Source organism: Ochlerotatus camptorhynchus, unplaced genomic scaffold (genome assembly GCF_037179485.1).
Source record: "Ochlerotatus camptorhynchus isolate MF236.1 unplaced genomic scaffold, CSIRO-AGI_Acam_v1.1 ptg000276l, whole genome shotgun sequence".
Classification (NCBI taxonomy): Eukaryota; Metazoa; Arthropoda; class Insecta; order Diptera; family Culicidae; genus Ochlerotatus; species Ochlerotatus camptorhynchus.
Window position 1 is genome coordinate 1,590,120 of NW_027040765.1, and position 20,821 is coordinate 1,610,940.

The window sequence follows — 20,821 nt, forward strand, 5'->3', positions numbered from 1 at the left end:
GAAAGAGTGATGGTAAAACACATTTCCCTCCTTTGACGTAAAGCTGTGACTCTGTTACTCAACTGAATGCAATTGGTTCGACAAGAAGCGGAAGGTTGTTGTGATATTTTAAACCATAAAAACATTGTTTTTGATGTTTTTCATGTTTTACTTTTACAAAAAAATAATCATAAACATACGAGTAAACAATAATATAGCTCATTTTTAAAAAAATAAGGTTTGTTTCAAAAATTGGGAAAATATAAGCTTCTCTTGAAATTTCTCTACATTCCTGGGAAAAATTAGGCTCCAGGACTAGACAATCTTCGCTTCCCTAGGTGTACTATATTAACAGTAAACGATGTCCTACACTCACACATACCCGCGCACACAGTTACATGCTCGCAGAAAGATTCACACATTCGACGTACATTTCATCACCGAATTAGCTTTAGGATGAAACATTTCCCAATTCAATTATTTAGCTTTTCATTTGACAGAAAAAAATGCAAAAATAGTTACGATTACATTAACATTCTACTAGTTAATCAGTTCGCTTATGGTTTGCACACCCGCACACTCACACGCACATAGATGTACAATTTTGTACCGGCACACGTCTACTGTGATTTCTGATCGTCGCCACCTTCTTGCTGCTGTTGGAGCGTCTTGCTGCTATTGGTCGTGGCAACCACGTCCGATGTTTTGGAGGTAGAGGCGGCGGCGGTGGTGGTGGAGGTTGAGGTGGAGGTGCTGCTGGAAGAGGTGGGTTGATCTTCCACGGCTTGCTGTTGTCGTTTATCGTTCAGGAAGTTGAGGTACTGGGTCAGGCGGAGAACGGCAATGAGCGTGGCGACGTAGTCTTTGACGTCTTCCTTGCGGAGGGATTTGACCTGTTTCGATACGGTCCGGTAGACGCGGCGGGCAACTTTGTTCGACAGGCGACCGACGGTTTGAACTGTGTGCAGCACCGGATCGTCCTTGGCCGAGATGGGAGCTGTTGGGAAAATTTGGACGTTAGCATTTTGGATCATACGGGGAGCTCCCAAGCGAAAAACTCACCATTATCCTCCTCGACGTCGCCTTCGCACTTGGGGAAGTAGAGGTCCAGCAGGCGTTCGGCCACCTTTACCGTCGAGTCGACGCCGTTCACGGCAATGCTTCCGTACTGGCTGGCCAGTACTTCGTTGGCCTTCTTCCAGGACAGTTCCTTGAGGGAGGCGGCCTTCTGCTGCGATGCCTGTCGGAGTTCGCACACCTTCTCGGTGTAGGGTTTGACCGTGTCCAGAACCTTGCACTTGGCCTGATTGTAGATCTCCTGCGGTTGTTCCTTAATGATGGGAGCCGAGACTTCCAGGCGGTCGATGCCCTTGACCAGAGTCTGGTCGACCAGCTGCAGTGGGCGGTCGAACTTGTGCACCAGCGGAGCGGAGATGCAGACGGCACGGTGCACTACGTCCTCGGCGGTTCCGAAGGCCCAGTTCAGCAGCGGGTTGTAATCTGGAAAGAGGCGAGCGAGGAGGAAAAGATGCTTCATTAGAAGTGCGTCATTCGTGGTCGGTCGAGCGAAAGTCGCAATCTTATCAGGCGGACGTGATAAGCGCCTATTTGCAGCCTGAATTCTGTGTCACTGTGGGGAAGGCCGCGTAGGGCAATTCGAGCTGATGGGTTTGTTGGTTGGTTCGGTCAATATTTGGAATGCACCAATCAAAGTTTAAATGTTATTTATGATCTCGAGGGATTTGAGTGGAAATGGGTGACTTTGAACTGTGCGGTCGTGTAGATTACGAGATTTCCTTGAAATGTTTTGAGACATAATAGGATTGAAGATTGTGGATATGCTCAAATTCAACCCATCCAGAATTCTGGTACAAGGTGTTCTTTTGAATCCATTATTTGAGCATCTAGCTGGAACTCCATAATATCCCACCTGATATTCCAAAGAGGTTCATTAGATATTTGCTGGTCCTCGGAATATCCCGCCTGAGAAATTCCACTAGGGGTTTTCGCGTATCTCATCTGGAATAAATTTCCAGAATTTCGCCATAAATTTCAAAGAATCCCGTCTTGGACTCGGAGCCTCTTGCTGGAAATTTTCTAGACACAAACATTTCCGAACGATTGGACCCACTCTCTGGAACTCCAAAATATCCCATCTGAAATTTCAAAGCGGCACATCCTAAATTTGCTGGATCTCGCGAGGAAAATCTCACCTGAGATTTTTACGTGTCTCATCTTGGTTTTTATTCTCGAACTCCCAGAGCAGTATCCCGCTTTAAATTTTCAAAAAATCTCGACTTGGTTTGTGTTGGAACAGACGAATATTTCAGAACGATTAGACCCAAGATTCCGATGTATCTCACTTTAGATTCTTTTGTATAACGTACCTAGAAGATTATTAAGAATCCCGCTGGGAAATATTCCGTCTAAGATGATGAGAAATTCCGCCAGACGTCTAATCTAGAATCTTCTTCAGCAGCTTCTTTTAGAATTTTCTTAAAAAGCTTGTTTTCAAATCTTCTTAAGAAGCTTGTTTTAGAATCTGCTTCAGAAGCTTCTTTTAGAATCTTGTTAAGAAGCGTCTTTTAGAATCTTCTTAAGAAACATCTTTTAGAATCTTCTTAAAAAGCTTCTTTTAGAACCTTCTTATGAAGCTACTTTTAGAATTTTCTTTTAAAATCTTCTTAAGAAGCATCTTTAAGAATCTTCTTTTAGAATCTTCTGAAGAAGCATCTTTTAGAATCTTCTGTAGAAGCATCTTTTAGAATCTTCTGAAGAAGCATCTTTTAGAATCTTCTTAAGAAGCATCTTTTAGAATCTTCTTAAGAAGCTTCCTTTAGAATTTTCTGAAGAAGCATCTTTAAGAACCTTCTTATGAAGCTTCTTTCAGAATCTTCTTCAAAAGCATTTTTTAGAATTTTCTTAAGAAGCTTCTTTTAGAATCTTCTTCAGAATCATATTTTAGAATTTTCTTATGAAACTTATTTTAGAATCTTCTTAAGAAGTTTATTTTAGAATCTTCTTAAGAAGCTTCTTTTAGAATCTTTCAAAAGCATATTTTAGAATTTTCTTAAGAAGCTTCTTTTAGAATCTTCTTAAGAAGCTTCTTTTAGAATCTTCTTAAGAAGCATCTTTTAGAATCTTCTTCAGAAGCTTCTTTAGAACCTTCTTATGAAGATTCTTTTAGAATCTTCTTAAGATGCATCTTTCAGAATCTGCTGAAGAAGCATCTTTTAGAACCTTCTGAAGAAGTTTCTTTTAGAACCTTCTTATGAAGCTTCTTTTAGAATCTTTTTAAGAAGCTTCTTTTAGAATCTTCTTTTAAAATCTTCTTAAGAAGCATCTTTAAGAAGCTTCTTTTAGAATCTTCTGAAGAAGCATCTTTAAGAATCTTCTTAAGAAGCATCTTTTAGAATCTTCTTAATGCCGGCGCCGGTGGTGTAGTGGTAAGCGTGACTGCTTTCTAACACCCCGATGGGTCTGGGTTCAATCCCAGCCGAGGTCGGTGGGATTTTTCTGAGGCATAAAAATCTCTGGTCACGTCTTCCGAAGGGAAGTAAAGCCGTTGGTCCCGGCCCATGTGTGTTGAATAGGTGCAATATCCTACGCAGGTGTGGAAGCTGCCTTCCTGCACATTCGATTGCCGTCAATGGATGGCAATCGATGTCCGTCGGTGATTGGCACTAGATTGCGGAACAAAGACCGACGTTAAATAAAGAAAAAAAAAAGAATCTTCTTAAGAACCTTCCTTTAGAATCTTCTGAAGAAGCATCTTTTAGAATATTTTTATGAAGCTTCTTTTAGAATCTTTTTCAAAAGCAAATTTTAGAATTTTCTTAAGAAGCTTCTTTTAGAATCTTCTTAAAACGCTTCTTTTAGAATCTTCTTTTAGAATCTTCTTTTAGAATCTTCTTTTAGAATCTTCTTAAGAAGCATCTTTTAGAATCTTCTGAAGAAGCATATTTTAGAACCTTCTTATGAAACTTCTTTTAGAATCTTCTTAAGAATCATCTTTTAGAATTTTCTTAAGAAGTATATTTTAGAATCTTCTGAAGAAGCATCTTTTATAATTTTCTTCGAGAACCTTCTGAAGAAGCATCTTTTAGAACCTTCTTATGAAGCTTCTTTTAGAACCTTCTTATGAAGCTTCGTTTAGAATCTTCTTAAGAAGCTTCTATTAGAATCTTCTTAAGAAGCATCTTTAAGAATTTTCTTAAGAAGCTTCTTTTAGAATCTTCTGAAGAAGCATCTTTTAGAACCTTCTTATGAAGCTTTATTCAGAATCTTCTTATGACGCTTTATTTAGAATTTTCTTAAGAAGCTTCTTTTAGAATCTTCTTAAGACGCTTCTGTTAGAATCTTCTTAAGAAGCTTCTTTTAGAATCTTCTTCAGAAGCATCTTTTAGAATCTTCTTCAGAAGCATCTTTTTGAATCTTTTTATGAAGCTTCTTTTAGAATCTTTTCAAAAGCATCTTTTAGAATCTTCTGAAGAAGCATCTTTTAGAACCTTCTTATGAAACTTCTTTTAGAATCTTCTTAAGAATCATCTTTTGGAATTTTCTTAAGAAGTATATTTTAGAATCTTCTGAAGAAGCATCTTTTAGAATCTTCTTCGAGAACCTTCTGAAGAAGCATCTTTTAGAACCTTCTTATGAAGCTTCTTTTAGAACCTTCTTATGAAGCTTCGTTTAGAATCTTCTTATGAAGCTTCGTTTAGAATCTTCTTAAGAAGCTACTATTAGAATCTTCTTAAGAAGCATCGTTAAGAATTTTCTTAAGAAGCTTCTTTTAGAATCTTCTGAAGAAGCATCTTTTAGAACCTTCTTATGAAGCTTATTTTAGAATATCCTTAAGAAGCTTCTTTCAGAATCTTCTTCAAAAGCTTATTTTAGAATTTTCTTAAGAAGCTTCTTTTAGAATCTTCTTAAGAAGCTTCTTTTGGAATCTTCTTAAGAAGCTTCTTTTAGAAGCTTCTTTTTAAATCTTCTTAAGAAGCTTCTTTTAGAATCTTTATAAGAATATTCTTTAGAAGCTTTTTCTTTAAAATATTATTTTAGAAGTTTATTCTAAATGCTGGATCGTTGCTCCGCTCCTCTGACTTAAAAAAAAACGGGCAACACAGTAAATCAGAGTAGCTACGCTGTAAAGGAGCATTTTTCCAAGATTATTGGAACGTTTTATGTTTTTTATGTAATGAAAAGCATATGAATTGGGATTCAAAGTGCCTGAAATCTAGAAATTCTTAATAGAAGGTTGTTTGATTCACTCTGAAATTCTCTTAAAATTATTAATTGGACTCCTTGTATTACCCAGGAATTCCCTATAGAATTCTCCTGAAATAAGCTCTCCTCGAATTCACTAACTATTCTCCTAAAATTCCCAATTTTATCGTCGGAAAATTCTCTAAATTCCACACAGAATTCTCTTGGAGTAGTCTCGTAAAATTGTTGAAATCATCCTCAGAATTCTCAAGAATCTCTCCTTTTTGTTCACTAAAACATATTTCAGGAATGAAACTCCTAAAAACTCTCCTAAGTAGTTTTTTTTATTTTACTGTGGGAAATTTCCCTTAGAAATCCTTTGGAATTATACTCAGATGTTTCATTGAATTCTTTTCAAAATTTCTTTTGGATTAACATTCTTCTCTTGGAATTCAACTCACAAGAACCTTGGGTTCTCCGTACAAATAAATTTGAATTATCCTCAAAATTTCCTTGCAATTTTAGTCAGAATTCTCTTTGGAATTACCTTAGAATTCTCTTCGGAATTCTATTGCAAATTTCTTTTGAATCCTAGTCATGATATTCTTGGGATTCTACTCCAGACTACCCTAGAAATCTCCTTACGTTTCGCCTAGAATCTGGAGTTCAACAACATTTTTTCATTAGTATAATTGTGTGCAAGTACAATCATACTCTATGCCCAGGGAAGTCGAGAAATCTTCCAACCCGAAACATCCCTAGACCGGACCGGGAATCGAACCCAGCCACGTCCAGCAAGGTGTTGCTTTGTAACTGCGCCTTTACCAACTGAGGTAAGGGAGGCCCCAAACAAACATGAAAGGAATCCTCTAATATCACTCCAAGTTTTCGTACCAATTCTTTCCTTGAATTCTGAGCTCCTTGGTAATTCTCATCAAATTGATTCACTTAAGTCCATAAGCAGTGAAACCATAGAGGTAACTCTAAGACCACTGGGTCCCGAAGAAAATCATTATTATTTTTTGACTCACTCAGTACCAGAACAACGGTCCCAAGCTGTCCCAAGCTATTTCACTCACCCCTGCATGTTCTGCATGAATCCACACACCCCTGATGTTATCTGTCAAACTTTCATAGCGAATCAAAACAAACATAGTGTAGTAATAGAATTTCAACTAGAATAGGGTACGTTAATCGTTTGCTTGGGACCAATAGGCTACTAAAGTGGTGAGCCAATTTAAAATCGTTAGTTTCGTATTGATTGTTGGTGAAACTCTTGCAAGTCCCTTCGGGCAGTTCCACACCAAATGACGAATCGATGGGATGCGAGCTGCCCAGATTTGCATGAAATCGTTCACTTTAGAGCTAAAATTCTGCCATTTTGAATCTTGCAAAAACCTTAAATTTGTTCCTACTGTTATGATCGGTAAAATGTCTAAACCAAGGGCCTGACACGCCACCTTCTTTTCGTAGTCAGCATAAAAACGTGATCACATATCAATCTAAGCGGGCCCAGAACGTGGGCCCGCTACTATGCTCGCTAAGGCTACTTGATATTAGTAGAGATAGGGGTGCCATCTCCTTGGCCTAAACCCTCTGAGAGATTTTCTTTTAGAATTTTCTCAATAATTTCCTTAGAATCATCTCAAAATTTCCTCAGAGTTCGTCTTAGAACTCCTTCAGGTATTCCCTTACAATTTACTCCATAATACTCTAGAAATTTTCTTCAGAAAGCTCTTTGATTTACTCTACAGGTCTCTTGAAGTACTTAATTAAGTTCGCTGTAGTATCCAGGAATTTTCACAAAATTTTCCTGATATAAACTCTCCTCAGTATTCACTAAGCATCTCTTGAAATTCTCATAGAATTCCCTCTAAATTTTGCTCCCGTAAATTCAAATGCTCTTCAAGAATTTCCTAGAAACTCTTCATTGATTTCTCTTTAAAATGTATTACAGGAATAGCCGAGGGGGACGACTCTATCTAAGATGCAGGAAAGATTTTGTTTTGGAGTGGTTAGCTGCGCGCACGCTGAGTGGATAGAATGAAGATTGATGAAGATTCTGGAGATTTCCTCCAAAAAGTAGACGCGAGAAATGAAAAACAGATTTTTTGTAGATTGATTTGTTAGTGTCAGAATTTCCGAGCATCTAGAATTGAGATTTAGATGTGACGTCCCCCTCGGGAATAGCTTTGAAACTCTCTTGAGTATTCCTTTGAAATTTACCCTCAAACTTTGTTGGGAATTTATTTGAAATTTTCATTAGGAATACTTTTAGAATTCGTTTGGTACTATCCTCAAAATTCTCAATGAATTCTTAGTGGATTCTCCTTCTTCTTTTGGAATTCTTCTCACAAGTACCTCGGAGTTCTCGTTACAAATCATTTAGTCAGGAATTCTCCTTTTGGAATTACCTTGGAATCCTGTTGGAAATATCATTTGAATCTTACTCACGATGCATGCCATGCTACGTCATTTATGGATCATCCCTTACGTTTCATCTGGAGTTTAACAGAACTAACGTGAAAGGAATCCTCTAATATTACTTCAAATGTTGACACTGAATTGTTTGTTTTGGGCAATAATGCACATTTTTTCTAAAATTCGGCCAATTTGGATCTTGTAAAATTTTCAAGCGTTAGGGCACGCCTCTAAAAGAATATTTTTTAGAAAAATTTACAAGACCCAAATGTCCGAATTTTGGAAAAAAAAAGAATCATTTCCCAAAACAAACAATTCAGTGTCAACATTCTAAAGCGGCGTAATAGCATTTGTAAACAATGGCTATAGCCGTCGATTTCTCACGAATTAAAGCTCACCCCTCCAAATTAACAATGCTAGCTGGTAGAGGAAACATTCAGTTACCTGTTAATGTTATTTATTTTCATGTTTATAAAAACAATTGCGTCTCTTTCAAATGTTGACACTGAATTTATAATGCTTGTTTCATGCAAATTGGAGAAGGTCGAGTTTTTCCGATTCGTCATTTGGCGTGGATCAAATCGATTGAAATTTGAAAGTGTTCATTGAACAAGTAACAATACTTAACCGAGCTAATTCTTGTCAATGCTAACAATTTCACGAACAGTCATTTAACACTTCTAATTTTAGGTTTGTTTATCTACTGGACAGGTAATGTTTCGTATCAATTAAGCGATCTGCTAACGCTCTCAAGACACTTGACAGTTATTTGTTGTCCAAAAATATGCCGAATTACTTCCATCAGCATTCAAAGAATTCTTGCTGCGTCATTGGATAAAGCCTTACAAGGAGCATCTACAATTTCAATTGGCTGTGTCTCCGTAAATCTAGATCTCTAGTACCCATAAATTGAATAAGTACTACGCAGTAGCTTCCTATTACATCAAAATCAACCATGTCAGACTTATCAACTGGTTCCAACCGACTGGTCCTGTTGACAACTTTCAGTATGTCTAATCTAGCAACGAGCAGACATGCTCTTATCATCCTGCCCGGTAGCCAAGGCATCGGCCTACTCCAAATGTCCAATAAAACATCCAAATCAACACCGACGTTATCACTTTCAATTGACCAACAAAACGAATGTCACCTTCACAGAAACTTCCGCCTGATAGTGCCCTCTCTCCCTAATAAATCCAGTAACTAAAAACTTCCATCCCGCATTGCTACGACTGCTATGATCCAAAGGAAACCAACAGCAACAGCATCATCACCGTGCACGACGAGCATATAAGTGAGTCGGCTGCGGCTCTAAATTAGGTCCAAAGTACAACGCCGATGGATGATGGTGATACCCGCATGTCGTGTAAATACCACGCAACGTAAATGCACATAATCCGCATCGTTGTTCACCACTACCCTTCCTATAGTTCGTTGGGTGTTTTTGCTCTCTCGCTCTGCCTGCCTGCTGCGGCAGAGGAGAACCTACCACATGATCATACGATGCGAACATGACGCAGAGCGTGAGTGGTTGCCAAGATGACGCGGTTGGCTGAGTCGCGAGTCCAAAGATCGCTGCGGAGATGTTATTCCGGTTTGTTTGGTTCGTCCGCGTGCCTCAAACAACCCCCCGCCCCACCCCCAAAACTAGTGGATTCCACCACACCTGTCTACTAAAAAAAAAAAGCAGCACAGCAAACCATTCTCTCCGCCGTAAACTTGCACGTACCTACTCTTTAGCGGTTCTTGTTTGGGCTCCAGTTACCTGCTCGCTTCAGTGGAATCTCCCCTTCACCAAACAGTGTGTAAAAAAATTTGCTTCTACAGAAAATAAAAACACAAAATCGAAATCGTTCCAAACGGTCGGAATCACCTGATCGAGTGTGTTTTATTTTTCGTTCAAGTCATGCTGACGTTGGTGCACTGCTTTTTTTGTGTTGTTGTGTGCCACTGTAAGCTGTCACATTCCCCTATTCCATTTGAACAAGCGCTCTTTAGCGCTTCAATAAGCCGATTAGGTTGGGATAGTGATTGCGTTTGAATGCGAGATGGAGGAATGAATGGAAGACGACGACATATGCAGTCGGTCACGTAGGCTGGAAGATTCCAGAACGACGAATAGTTGGAAGAGAAATTGGAAAAGATTGACCTCGCCCAAGATCGCTCATTTGCGTCGTAGAAGAAGAACGCATCCTGCCGAGCCAAATCACGTGGCCAGTCAAAAACCTAGCCACCCCTAAACTCCACCACAGTCTACTACGATCGGTGCGGGATTCTAGTTGCTGGACACTTGCGAGCACAGCAGATGACCTCAATGTCAAATGAATTGATTATATAAAAGCCAGTATCATGTCAGTCCAGTGTGCAATGCATAGCATTTGCACGCCATTTTTAAAGGGACAACGTGCTCCCCAAAGAAATCAGCACATAAAGCTTCTATTGTTCCCCCACGAAATCAATAGATCCAGTAGAGGGGGTCAGTGGCACTTACCTTTCACGCGTCCATAGACATTTTGGGTCTGCTGCCAGGTTGCGTCCACGACCGGCAACTGGAGCATACGGTCCAGTGATTGTAGACTCGCAAACAGATTGCTCTGATTCTCGCCAGTCTGGGCGATTTCTCCGTTTTCCTGCACTTTAGCCGACATAATTCTCGTTTTTTTTTAAACTGATGAAAATCACTTTCACACTTATTAGTAGTTGTGACACACGGGGGGGGTCACACTGGAGAGTTAAACACTCGACACTTCACAACCTGACGACGTCCGGGAATCGAATGAGCTGCCGCCGATGGGACTGACTCGCTTGAACCCGAGGTATTGATATCACTCACGCTCTCTGCACGACGATCGGTGAATAACTCACAATCGCTCGCTCTCGTCTGGTGAGTCGCTTCCACTCTGTTCGTTGCACTCACTCGCTGTGTCTATCCACAGTTTACTTGGATGGTTAATTTGAAACGTCGTTCCGTCCGTAGGTAAGAACCACTATGATTTCTTCTCGTTACGCGATGATTGATTCAATAAAAAATATGGTCACTTCTGGCCTGTTCTATTCGTAGTAATGGTCAAGATTAGAGGTTGTGTTCGGTATTTATACCACCGCACCGGAGCGGGTTATCTGTCCTCGGACTTCTAGATTGGGTAAGAGCACCCCGATAAGGGACTTTTTTGTTACTGGAGGGTTTATCAGTGTGTGCAGCGTGACAGGGTTTCAGTTTGAGCTTGGGTTTTGTTTTTCTTGAATTCTGTTTTCCAATCAGTTCAAATACTTTCACACTGTTAGGAAACAGCAAAAATGGGCCACCTTCTAGAAGGATTTAGTTTCTTCTTAAAATATCTGCTGGAACAACGAAAATGCTTTCGATAAAGCGCAGGTCTGTAGGGATGCCAGGTGTATTAAAAAAATCTTCACCGAGAATGGCGAAAAAATATTCCACAAAGTTGGGGAAGTTGTTCAATATTTCAGATGTATTTCGAATGGTAGTAGTTAAGAGATTAGCACAATAAGAATAATGAAATCAGCATTTAATTTCAAAAACCGTAACAGTCCTGTGGATTACCAAATTCAGACTCTTTTGACACAATGTTTTCAAATAGTTGCCACACACCAATGAATTTTCAAATTGATTGCAATCTTTGTATTGCCATAAATTGATAAAGTGTTGCCATTGTAGGTCACTCCGCACACCAATCTTAGGTCATCTTTTTTGTCAGTGTACCGCCAGTGTGCCGCAGGTGTGCTGATTGTGCCGGTCATAGAGCAAGTCCTGTGTTTTAGTGTTTTATAATGCCCTCAAAGGCAGACCGAGGCGTCGAAACTCTCGGGGCGCACTACCAAGGTTATGAAGTTAGGTACACCAACGGCTCTCTCACCAGGAACGGAGTGGGAATGGGGGTCTCCGGAGATGGTCTGCTTGTGAGCAGATCGCTCCCGATCCAATGCTCGGTGTTCTCAGCTGAGGCAGCTGCCATTCTCCACGCGGTTAAGTTACCGGCCAACCGGCCGATATTAGTCGTAACTGACTCACACAGCCTGATATTGGCCCTAACAACAGAAACACCGAAGCATCCGTGGACCAAGGAACGGTAAAGCACGCGCCGCCCAACACAGTATTCATGTGAGTACCCGGTCACTGCGGGATCCAAGGGAACGTAATAGCCGACCACCTCGCTGGCTCAGGCCACACCGGATCCAGGTAAACATGCAAAATACCGCTCCAAGATGTCAAAAAGTGGATCAAGCGGACGATTCGGAGAGCCTGGGACACCGAGTGGAGGAACAACAGGACACACCATCTTCAGAAGATCAAGGCGACCACCGGAACCTGGAAGGATCCAAACCTACGAGAACAGCGAGTGGTGTCAAGGCTGGTACCGGGCACAGCAGAGTCTTCCACAACTTCGGAGGAACACCGTTCCGGAGGACCTGCGAAACCTGCACGGGAAAAAAAGAGTTCCCATATTCGTGAACCACAGCCGTGAACCATAGTTCACGGTGTATATTTGAGAAAATTTTGTTCTGGATAGTTGGCCGTGATTTTTAGTTCACGGTCCGTTCCCGTTTTCGGGAACGGATTTTTTTCCCGAGTGTGGAGTGCCAGCCACCATGGAGCACATCCTCGTGAACTGCGCGGAGTTGGAAGACCTTCGGCTTGGAGTCAATCAGCATTCGGAAGCTGTTGGGCGACGAGTCTCCGGCAGCAGCCATCCTCATCACCTTCCTAAAGGAGGCGAACCTTTACCACAATATCTGAGTGTTCCTTGTTTGTATTTACGAATAAAAATAAAGAAAGAAAAAGGCAGACCAGAAACCTAGCTTTTCGTGATGTGAAATGCATCGGTCTATCAGCGGCCGGAAAGAGTTGGAACCGGTGGGAAACATTGTTGGAATAGACTTCTGTAGTTTGTTTTGTGCGAGTTGCATCATTATTTGAATTAAGGATACTAATGGGGTCTGATTAACTGCCTCTTTCTTTTAAGCCCACTCTAGAACCTATATTTAGTATTTAGATCTATAATTGAACTGCTGGTCTGAGTTCCTCTGGTATATTCAATTAGAGGTTGTTCCTGAATATACAGTCAAACAGCACGTAATGTTGTGAACAACTTCAATGACAGTTGACCAGCAGTGTTCCCATATTATTTTCATCAAACCAATGCCTACGAGATTGTGCAGAAGGTGTGCTTAAGGTATGTCGAAGGTGTGCCGATGGATGTGCCCAAGCTGTGTTGAATATAATTTCGGCACAATGTGCTGAGTGACTTACCCCTTGATTGCCATACATAAATCCAAATTCTTTTTTTTCCTTGATTTGTTTTCCATCGATCTTGTTTTCCGTACTCAGTACCAATGCCACCGATGTTAGTAAGGCAGCTCCCACGCCTTGACCCTATCAATCAACCCAACAATTCAAGGACTGAGGTCCAACGACTTTACTTCGGCGCCGACTGGGATTGAACCCAGGCCTTTTGGGGTGAGAGGCAATCACACTTACCACTACGCCACCGGAACCACTATCCAAATTCTGTGTTTACTAAAAACCACCGCAGTCCCCAGGATACTTATGATCTCCACACAAAGATAAAGACCTAATTCTAAGCTTACAAATGAAAGTTGTAGCAACAATCAATACGAAACTAACGATTTTAAATTGGCTCACCACTTTAGTAGCCTATTGGTCCCAAGCAAACGATTAACGTACCCTATTCTAGTTGAAATTCTATTACTACACTATGTTTGTTTTGATTCGCTATGAAAGTTTGACAGATAACATCAGGGGTGTGTGGATTCATGCAGAACATGCAGGGGTGAGTGAAAGAGCTTGGGACTGCTTGGGACCGTTGTTCTGGTACTGAGTGAGCCAAAAATAATAATGATTTTCTTCGGGACCCAGTGGTCTTAGAGTTACCTCTATGGTTGTAGCAAGTGTAGCGGTTTGCAGCACGCTTAGTCATAGCATAGAGGTAATTCTAAGACTAGAAGGTCCCGCAGAAACGTGCTCAACTTTTTGGCACAGCTCTGGTACTCTCATCGGTCCCAAGCTAATCGATTCACCCCTCGAAACATAGGAAAAACCAATAACCCCTCATTTTATCTGTCAAACTTTCATAGCGAATCAAAACAAACATTGCGTAGTACTAGAATTTCGACTAGAATAGGGTACGTTAATCGTTTGCTTGGGACCAATAGGCTACTAAAGTGGTGAGCCAATTTAAAATCGTTAGTTTCGTATTGATTGTTGGTTATAGCATAGAGGTAACTCTAAGACCAGAAGGTCTCGAAGAAAAGTGCTCAACTTTTTGGCTCAGCTCTGGTGCTCTCTTCGGTCCCAATCTAATCGATGCACCCCTCGACACATAGAAAAATCCACGAACCCCTCATTTTATCTGTCAAATCTTCATATCAAATCAAATCAAACATAGTGTAGTACTAGAATTTAGACTAGAATGGGGTACGTTAATCGATTTGCTTGGGACCAATAGGCTAGTCAAGTAGTGAGTCAATTTAAAATCGTTAGTTTCGTATTGATTGTTGACCCAGCTGTGTACGTGATTCAGCTGGTATTCTTTTGTAATTTTATGGCTCGAGGAGACATTAGGTAGGAACTTGTGAGCTAGGTATCACGCACCTTCCAGGTTGTCAACTCATCGTTTTGCAGGCATTTTGTAGACTCGCTCTTGATTAGCCTGGATCTAGGATACAGAACGGCTGCCCCAGGAGTGGGAACAGAAAGTAATTTGCTACTTTACCAATGCTAATAATGGAATTGCACCATCATTGAACAGTCTTCGGGTTCCTGCTGCACTCTGTAGCATTCGAACAATTGGTTTATGTGCGTGCTCTCGCTCTCCTCTGCTGGCTACTCGGTCTAGTAGAAACACCAGTTCTCTGCCAGGCTCGACGAGTTAACCGCTGTCTCCATTAATGGATAGCTTTTACGCTTTTAGGGTTCCGGAAGAGTGCCTTCAGTATTCCTACAACTCCAGAAGGTTCTGGATCCATGCTTTCCGGCTCCTAAACAAGTAACACGGTCTGATAGAAATGACAGTTTTTGTCAGGTATCAAATATTGGTACAACACCAAAAATACTGAACCACTAATGACTTTAAGCAATGGTTCCAGAGGTGGCCTAGCCTGGGCAATGTTGTGAACCCGACAATAGACGCATTTTGCGCCAAATCGTATTCGGAACTGGCAGTTTAAATTAGTCATTACAAAGACGGTAGAATGTTTCTTTTTATAAACTACCTTGAATAATCGTTTAGAATCCTTTACAAAATGTCTTTGGAATGATCTAATGAATTTCTTTAAAATCATTATCATTAGGTTTTTTTCAGAATAGCTCTAGGATACATTCGAGAATCTCTCGGATTTCATTGACATATTCTTTATAACTCTTACAGAAAACTTTTTTATATTTATCTACAGAATCAGAAAACTACAGACAGAAATCATAAAATTCGTCCTAAGAATAAACTTCCAATTGTAAATGATTCTTCCCAGAATTCCCTTATCATTCATCTTAGAAAAGTTGGCTTTCTTGGCTTTTACTTAGTTCTGCATACCAAAAATTAAGTCACAAACCTAAAAATAGCAATGTCAAAGAGTTTTGAAAAATGTTCAAACCAAAGGTGGTGATTTTTTTTCTGAATGATTAACGGTGAAAATCTTAAGTAATTTCTAATCCTTCAACACGTAATTTATCTCAACTTTTGCAATCTGCAAATGTTGTTCTATGTCGGAATCTTCTGGCACACTCCTCTGTTTTTTTGGAAATATTATTATAAATATCCTATGAAGTCTCCTCAAGGATTCAACTTCCAGGAAATCTCTTTAAATTATCATAAAATCCTTATGACCTATCTTAGAAATTTTCCTAAAACTATCTTCAGCTCGAAATTCGGCAAAGGTTTTTTTCAGTTATTATCAGCATTAGGTTGGAATTGGAATTATTGTCAATATATCCTTTGAGTAATCCTTAGAATTCTTATTGATTGATTGATTGACATTTAAGAAATAATATGGGTCCTAGGTGATCATCATGGGTAGTGTCCAGGCTTCAAAATTATCCGGATAAAGGCTGACTAAAAGTAAATTGGTAAGCCCCTCGCGCGCCGATAGCACGCCTCATGTGTTGGGAATCGAAATGTTTTGACAATGGTTTGTTTACACTTCTATAGAGAACAATAGTTCGATCAAAGTAGTCGATCGCGTTCATAAATAACGTCAAATGGAGCTCGAAAGAAGAAAAAATATTGTGTACAAACACCTGGAAAATCTGGAGTGGTCCGGTTCCAAGCTGGCTAAAGTGCTGAAGATGCCGAAAACAACAGTTTGTCGAGTGCTCAAAACCTATACATCCGAACAGTGAAGCAGAATTTGGTGGCCAAAAAGCGTGCAAGGCTCTCGTACGACCGTGTTTTGACGAAACACAAGGGCTGCACTTTGATCGATGACGAAACATACGTCAAACTCGATTTTAAGCAGCTTCCCGGTCAAAAGTTTTACATCGCGACTGGACGTGAGGATGTGCCGGGAAGATTCAAGTTCGTGTTTGCGTACAAGTTCGCGGAGGAGGCCATAATTTGGCAAGTGATTTGCAGTTGTGGCCTGAAAACGGAACCATTCGTCACATCATCGACGATGACATTTCAAGTTTACATCGAAGAATGCCTGAAAAAGCGTGTATTGTTCATCCGCAAGTATAGGGACAAAGTCATCTTTTGGCCCGATTTGGCCAGCTGCCACTACTCCACCAAGGTGGTTCTGGAGTGGTATACTGCCAAAAAGATCGATTTTGTCCCCAAGCTAATGAATCCTTCAAATTGCCCGGAATTTCGACTAATCGAAGGACCAATTAATCGAGAGGAAAGTTCGAGATTTCGTTCGAACTGGAGAAATGTAACCATCTAAAGCTGTAACTGTGAAGTTTTAATAAAAGTACTGTAAAGCAACCATTAATGGACCATTCAGAATTAAGTCAATTATGCGTTTGGTACGATACTTTACTTAATAAGCTACGGAATGAAGTCAATGAGAACGCGTGATATGAAGATTTGCACCCATTATTCCCAAAAACAAAAGAAGCACTCCGACCGAATCAATTTTTATCTTCATCCGATAGGTCGAAGTGAATTCATTGGCGTTTCAATGGCGTTCCAATGCGTTAGGCCGAGTTTAGAATCCATAGGCCGAGTTTGGCGTCAAGAAGTAGTGTTAGACTTTGACAATATCTCAACGATTGGTTTCTCTTTATCAAATCTTACGGTACGTACGGAAAGGTAAATAAATTTGGAAGCCATCAGTAATAATAATATTCCTTTTGGTATAAACTGCGCTATATTAAGAAAGACTAAGTGCGGGTTGTGCTTAATAGGCCGTAAATGGGGTAGTTAACCCTATAATATATTACGAAAGGATGGATTGTGGCCTGTTGCACGTTCTAATGGTGTGATTGAACTTCATCCTGCAAAACGAAGCTGTAATAAATAATTTACACAACTCATTTTTTTTTTCATATCAATCATTTCTTAGTGTGCCTGCCTCCGTAACACTTTTGTTCCTCGATGAAATTGGTGATAAATTCAACGTTTTCCACAATGCCATTAAACTTCTCAACATTGTATGGGTATTGCAGATCATTTGCTGATGGAACTGACTTCAATTATGGAACCGATTAAAAAAATAATAAGTGCAATTTGGAGGTTGCAGTCAAAAGTTTATAGAATCATCAGGATGACTGTTGTTACCTAACTCATCCACGGATTGATGGCCACTCGTTGATGGATCTGGATCATCACACCACTAGTTGACGGTTGGATATTTACTTCATTTCCAACCGATCGGCGTTTTTTCATAACTGAACTTCTATTATGAGATATCACGCTACGGCATCACTCACAAATGCTCATCGTTTCATCAATTGTGTGGTTATATCCCATAGAATGTATTTTTTCTACCATCGTTGACGATGGTACTTATTTCGGATGCATATCGGATTATTTATATTTGCACAACATTTCAATCATTTGAGCCTAAATTCTAGTTTGGTCCATGATAATAATTTTACTAAAATTTGTCTTCACAACTTTCGTTATCAGATTGACTGCTGCTTGTATGAAATCAACCTTAGTTTTAGTTAAGTGGTAGGTGGTATATAATTTTAATGGTTTAGGTATAATTAACAGAAGGGTATATAGAATTACGATGCGATAGGTTGACTTCCCAAATCGTTGTTGATACGAAAGAAGGTCTCAATTTAAATTTTATTCATACCTAATTATTTATGGATAATTTTAGCTAAGAATGCTAAGTTGCTATAGAAATATCGGAACATGCAGCTTAATCTTTTGGGCAGAAACATTACTCAATGATTGTTTTTCATGTACCTTGGGGTCTGGTTTGATGCAAAGTGCACTTGGAATTTGAAGCAAAAATGTCAACAGAGGATCAACTTTCTCCGTTCAATTTGCGGCACATGGTGGGGTGATCATCCAGGAGACCACGCTTTATAAAACAACAATTCTCTCTGTTCTAGAGTACGGCTCTTTCTGCTTCCTCTCGGCAAGAAAATGTCACCTAATAAAATTGGAACGAATTCAATATCGTTGTCTGCGTATTGCTCTTGGCTGTATGCACTCAACGCATAACATGAGTCTCGAGGTTCTGGCAGGAGTAACACCCCTCCAGAACCGTTTCTGGGAGCTCTCTCTCAGAATACTAATCAAATGCGGAGTGACGAACACACTTATAATTGCAAATTTTGAAGAAATTCAATCTCGATTTATGAGAATCTACCACCACTACATATCCTCAGATATGTGTCTTCCTTGTTATACTCCAGACCGTGCTCACTTCACCAATCGCAGTTCCTCAATTTAATATGATCTGTCCATGAAACAAGTGATTCATGGGATTCTAGATCAACTTCGAACTATTATTATCCATCGTATTTTTACTGAAAAGTACCAACACGTCAATTGCGTGAAAAGATATTTTACAGACGGGTCGCGTCTCAATGGATCCACTGGCTTCGGTGTCTTCTATGAAAACTCTAACACCTTCCGCAAACTTCAGGAACCTTGTTCCTTTTGTGTTGCTGAGCTGTCACCAATCAACTTTGCATTGGGGATGATTTCCAACATGCCCGCAGACCATTAGTTCATCTTCTCGGATAGTCTCAGATTAAGGCTATTCGGCTATTCGGTCGATGAAACCAAGTAGACACTCATCTTATTTCCTTTCAAAGGTAAGGGAGCAGATGAGTGTACTGGTCGAAAGATTGTATGGGTCCCCTCACATTGCTCAATCCCAGGCAATGAGAAGGCGGACTCTCTCGCAAAGTTGGGCGTGCAGGAAGGCGAATCTAATGACAGGCAAATTTCACACGATGAATTTTACCATTTAGTGCGTCAGAGTACCCTTTCGAGTTGGCAAACCGATTGAGACACGAGAGCGTGGTTTAAAGGCTTGGACTTTGTAACCCTCATCTAGAGTGACAATTAATAACCCACCCTTTTAACGTGTTTGCCATGAGCGTGTGCCTAGTCTGTTATGATTTGTTTTTGTTTTGGTCGCACGCTTGGCAACATATTCATCACTGCTTTATTTGTAAATATTTTAATTTGTTGTTTTCTTAGTAGATTTTATTCTTGTAGGCATGTTATTAGGATTAAAATGTAGCGTAAAAATTATCATTTTAAATTGTCTCGCGTCTAAAATAAAGATAGGTCCCGTTTCTCATCCCGCTGCAAAAGAATGCGAAAAACATTAGCAGCATAACATTCGAGCGCGGTTGCAGGAGAACGATGGCGGTTGTTGTATTGTCCGTGATTGTCAGCGAGTACGAAAAGTGAGAAAGTTACGAGCCACGGTTGGAATTCGACGCGTTTTTTGCCCCGTCCGTTTAAGTGAAAACGAGAAGTTAGAGTGCCGTTTTCGTGGCGTGTGTCTGCTGGAGGGATAATTTCCAGCATCGTCGGGTGGAAGTAACGTTGTTTCCCCGAAAAGTGCCGTGGTTTGTGAGCTGCATAAGCGAAGGGTGTCGGATCGCCGCCAAGGGAAGCTAAGCGTAAAAGATTCTTTCGCTTCCCGACTAACCACCAAGGATCCCGAACACCCACCGTCCTCACTGCGGTGGTTCAGCCAGTAGAGCCAGTCTCGCCACCGCAGTTAACAGCCAAGGAGGGACAAAGCAGGCCGGACCGAAGGAGCGTTCGCCTGGGTAGTGCACTGCGGTGACTACCGGGACCATCTACGGCGAGTAGTTGGTTCGGTTATTCGTCACCATCGTCGCCGGGGGGGTTCAGATAAAGGAGTCTTGCTCATCCCGCCCGCTAAAAGCAAAGGACCGCTGCTACGCAGCTGGAAGTGTTGAAGGAGAAAACGCTCGGCACAGACCGTGTCTGGAGCAGACGTGAAGCAGTAAGAACAGCAACCGCCGCCGCTATCGTCAAAGGGGCCCACCGAGTGACACCGAGGACAACGAAAAGAAAGGTTAGAGTAGAATAGACGTCTTAAATTTCATATTTCTTTCTCTTTTTCTACCGTTAACGCCCAAAATCCGAACGTCTTTGGGGGTAGTACTCTGCTCCTAGCCGCTGACAGGTAAGCCGCAACTTACAACTTAAGTCGTGATGAGTAGACTTCTGTCCAACCACTACTTGCTAGATGCGCCACTCAATAGAATAAACCTCGTGGACAGCAATATCTGTCGGTGTGGAAACGGTTACGACGACATCGATCACGCAGTTTGGCAATGTACGGATAATGACGCCGCCAGAGAGCGACTTTTGAATACCCTCGAGGCCCAAGGAAGACAACCCTATATCCCTATCAGAGACGTGTTGGGTACCCGCGATCTCTACTATATGCAGTCGATTTATGTGTTTCTGCAAATGTCTAGTATAAGAATTTAATTCGTTTGTCTTTTGTATCTCGTTATTAGTTTTTGTTTGTTTTGTCCCCCGTCTCGATGAGTCTCATCGTCGTCCACTGGTCACCATAGCCGGTCGAACTCCAGATGAATCTAGAACCACACTACCGTTCATACTGGCGACATCGCTCTCATGAGACAACGAAACCCTACCCCCAAGCTCCTCCCCTTTTCCTATCCTTCGACAATGTACCCCTCTAACACGCAAAAAAAAAACCATCGTCGAAACAAAAATAGTTGAGGTAAATTTAAACGTAAACTCAGTTTGTTCTGGCCACAAAA

The 20,821-nt window shown here is 40.8% G+C and overlaps 1 protein-coding gene across 1 annotated transcript; it reads right to left on the reverse strand.

Annotated features, from left to right (window-relative positions):
* Positions 1–258: 258 nt before the first annotated feature.
* On the reverse strand, positions 259–10,636 carry LOC135706220 (lipid storage droplets surface-binding protein 2-like). The gene is made up of 3 exons (XM_065227784.1): positions 10,094–10,636; positions 1,042–1,479; positions 259–976 (listed from the first exon to the last, which is right to left on the reverse strand). The coding sequence occupies exons 1-3, from the start codon at positions 10,248–10,250 to the stop codon at positions 600–602; spliced, it is 972 nt and encodes a 323-aa protein (XP_065083856.1). The 5' UTR covers positions 10,251–10,636; the 3' UTR covers positions 259–599.
* Positions 10,637–20,821: the final 10,185 nt, after the last annotated feature.

Coding starts and splice junctions, on each gene's coding strand:
- LOC135706220 (XM_065227784.1), bottom strand. CDS start 10,250: ATGTCGGCTAAAGTGCAGGAAAACGGAGAAATCGCCCAGACTGGCGAG. Junction 1,480..10,093: donor TGTCTATGGACGCGTGAAAG/GTAAGTGCCACT, acceptor GCCTCTTTCCAG/ATTACAACCCGCTGCTGAAC. Junction 977..1,041: donor CGACGTCGAGGAGGATAATG/GTGAGTTTTTCG, acceptor TTTTCCCAACAG/CTCCCATCTCGGCCAAGGAC.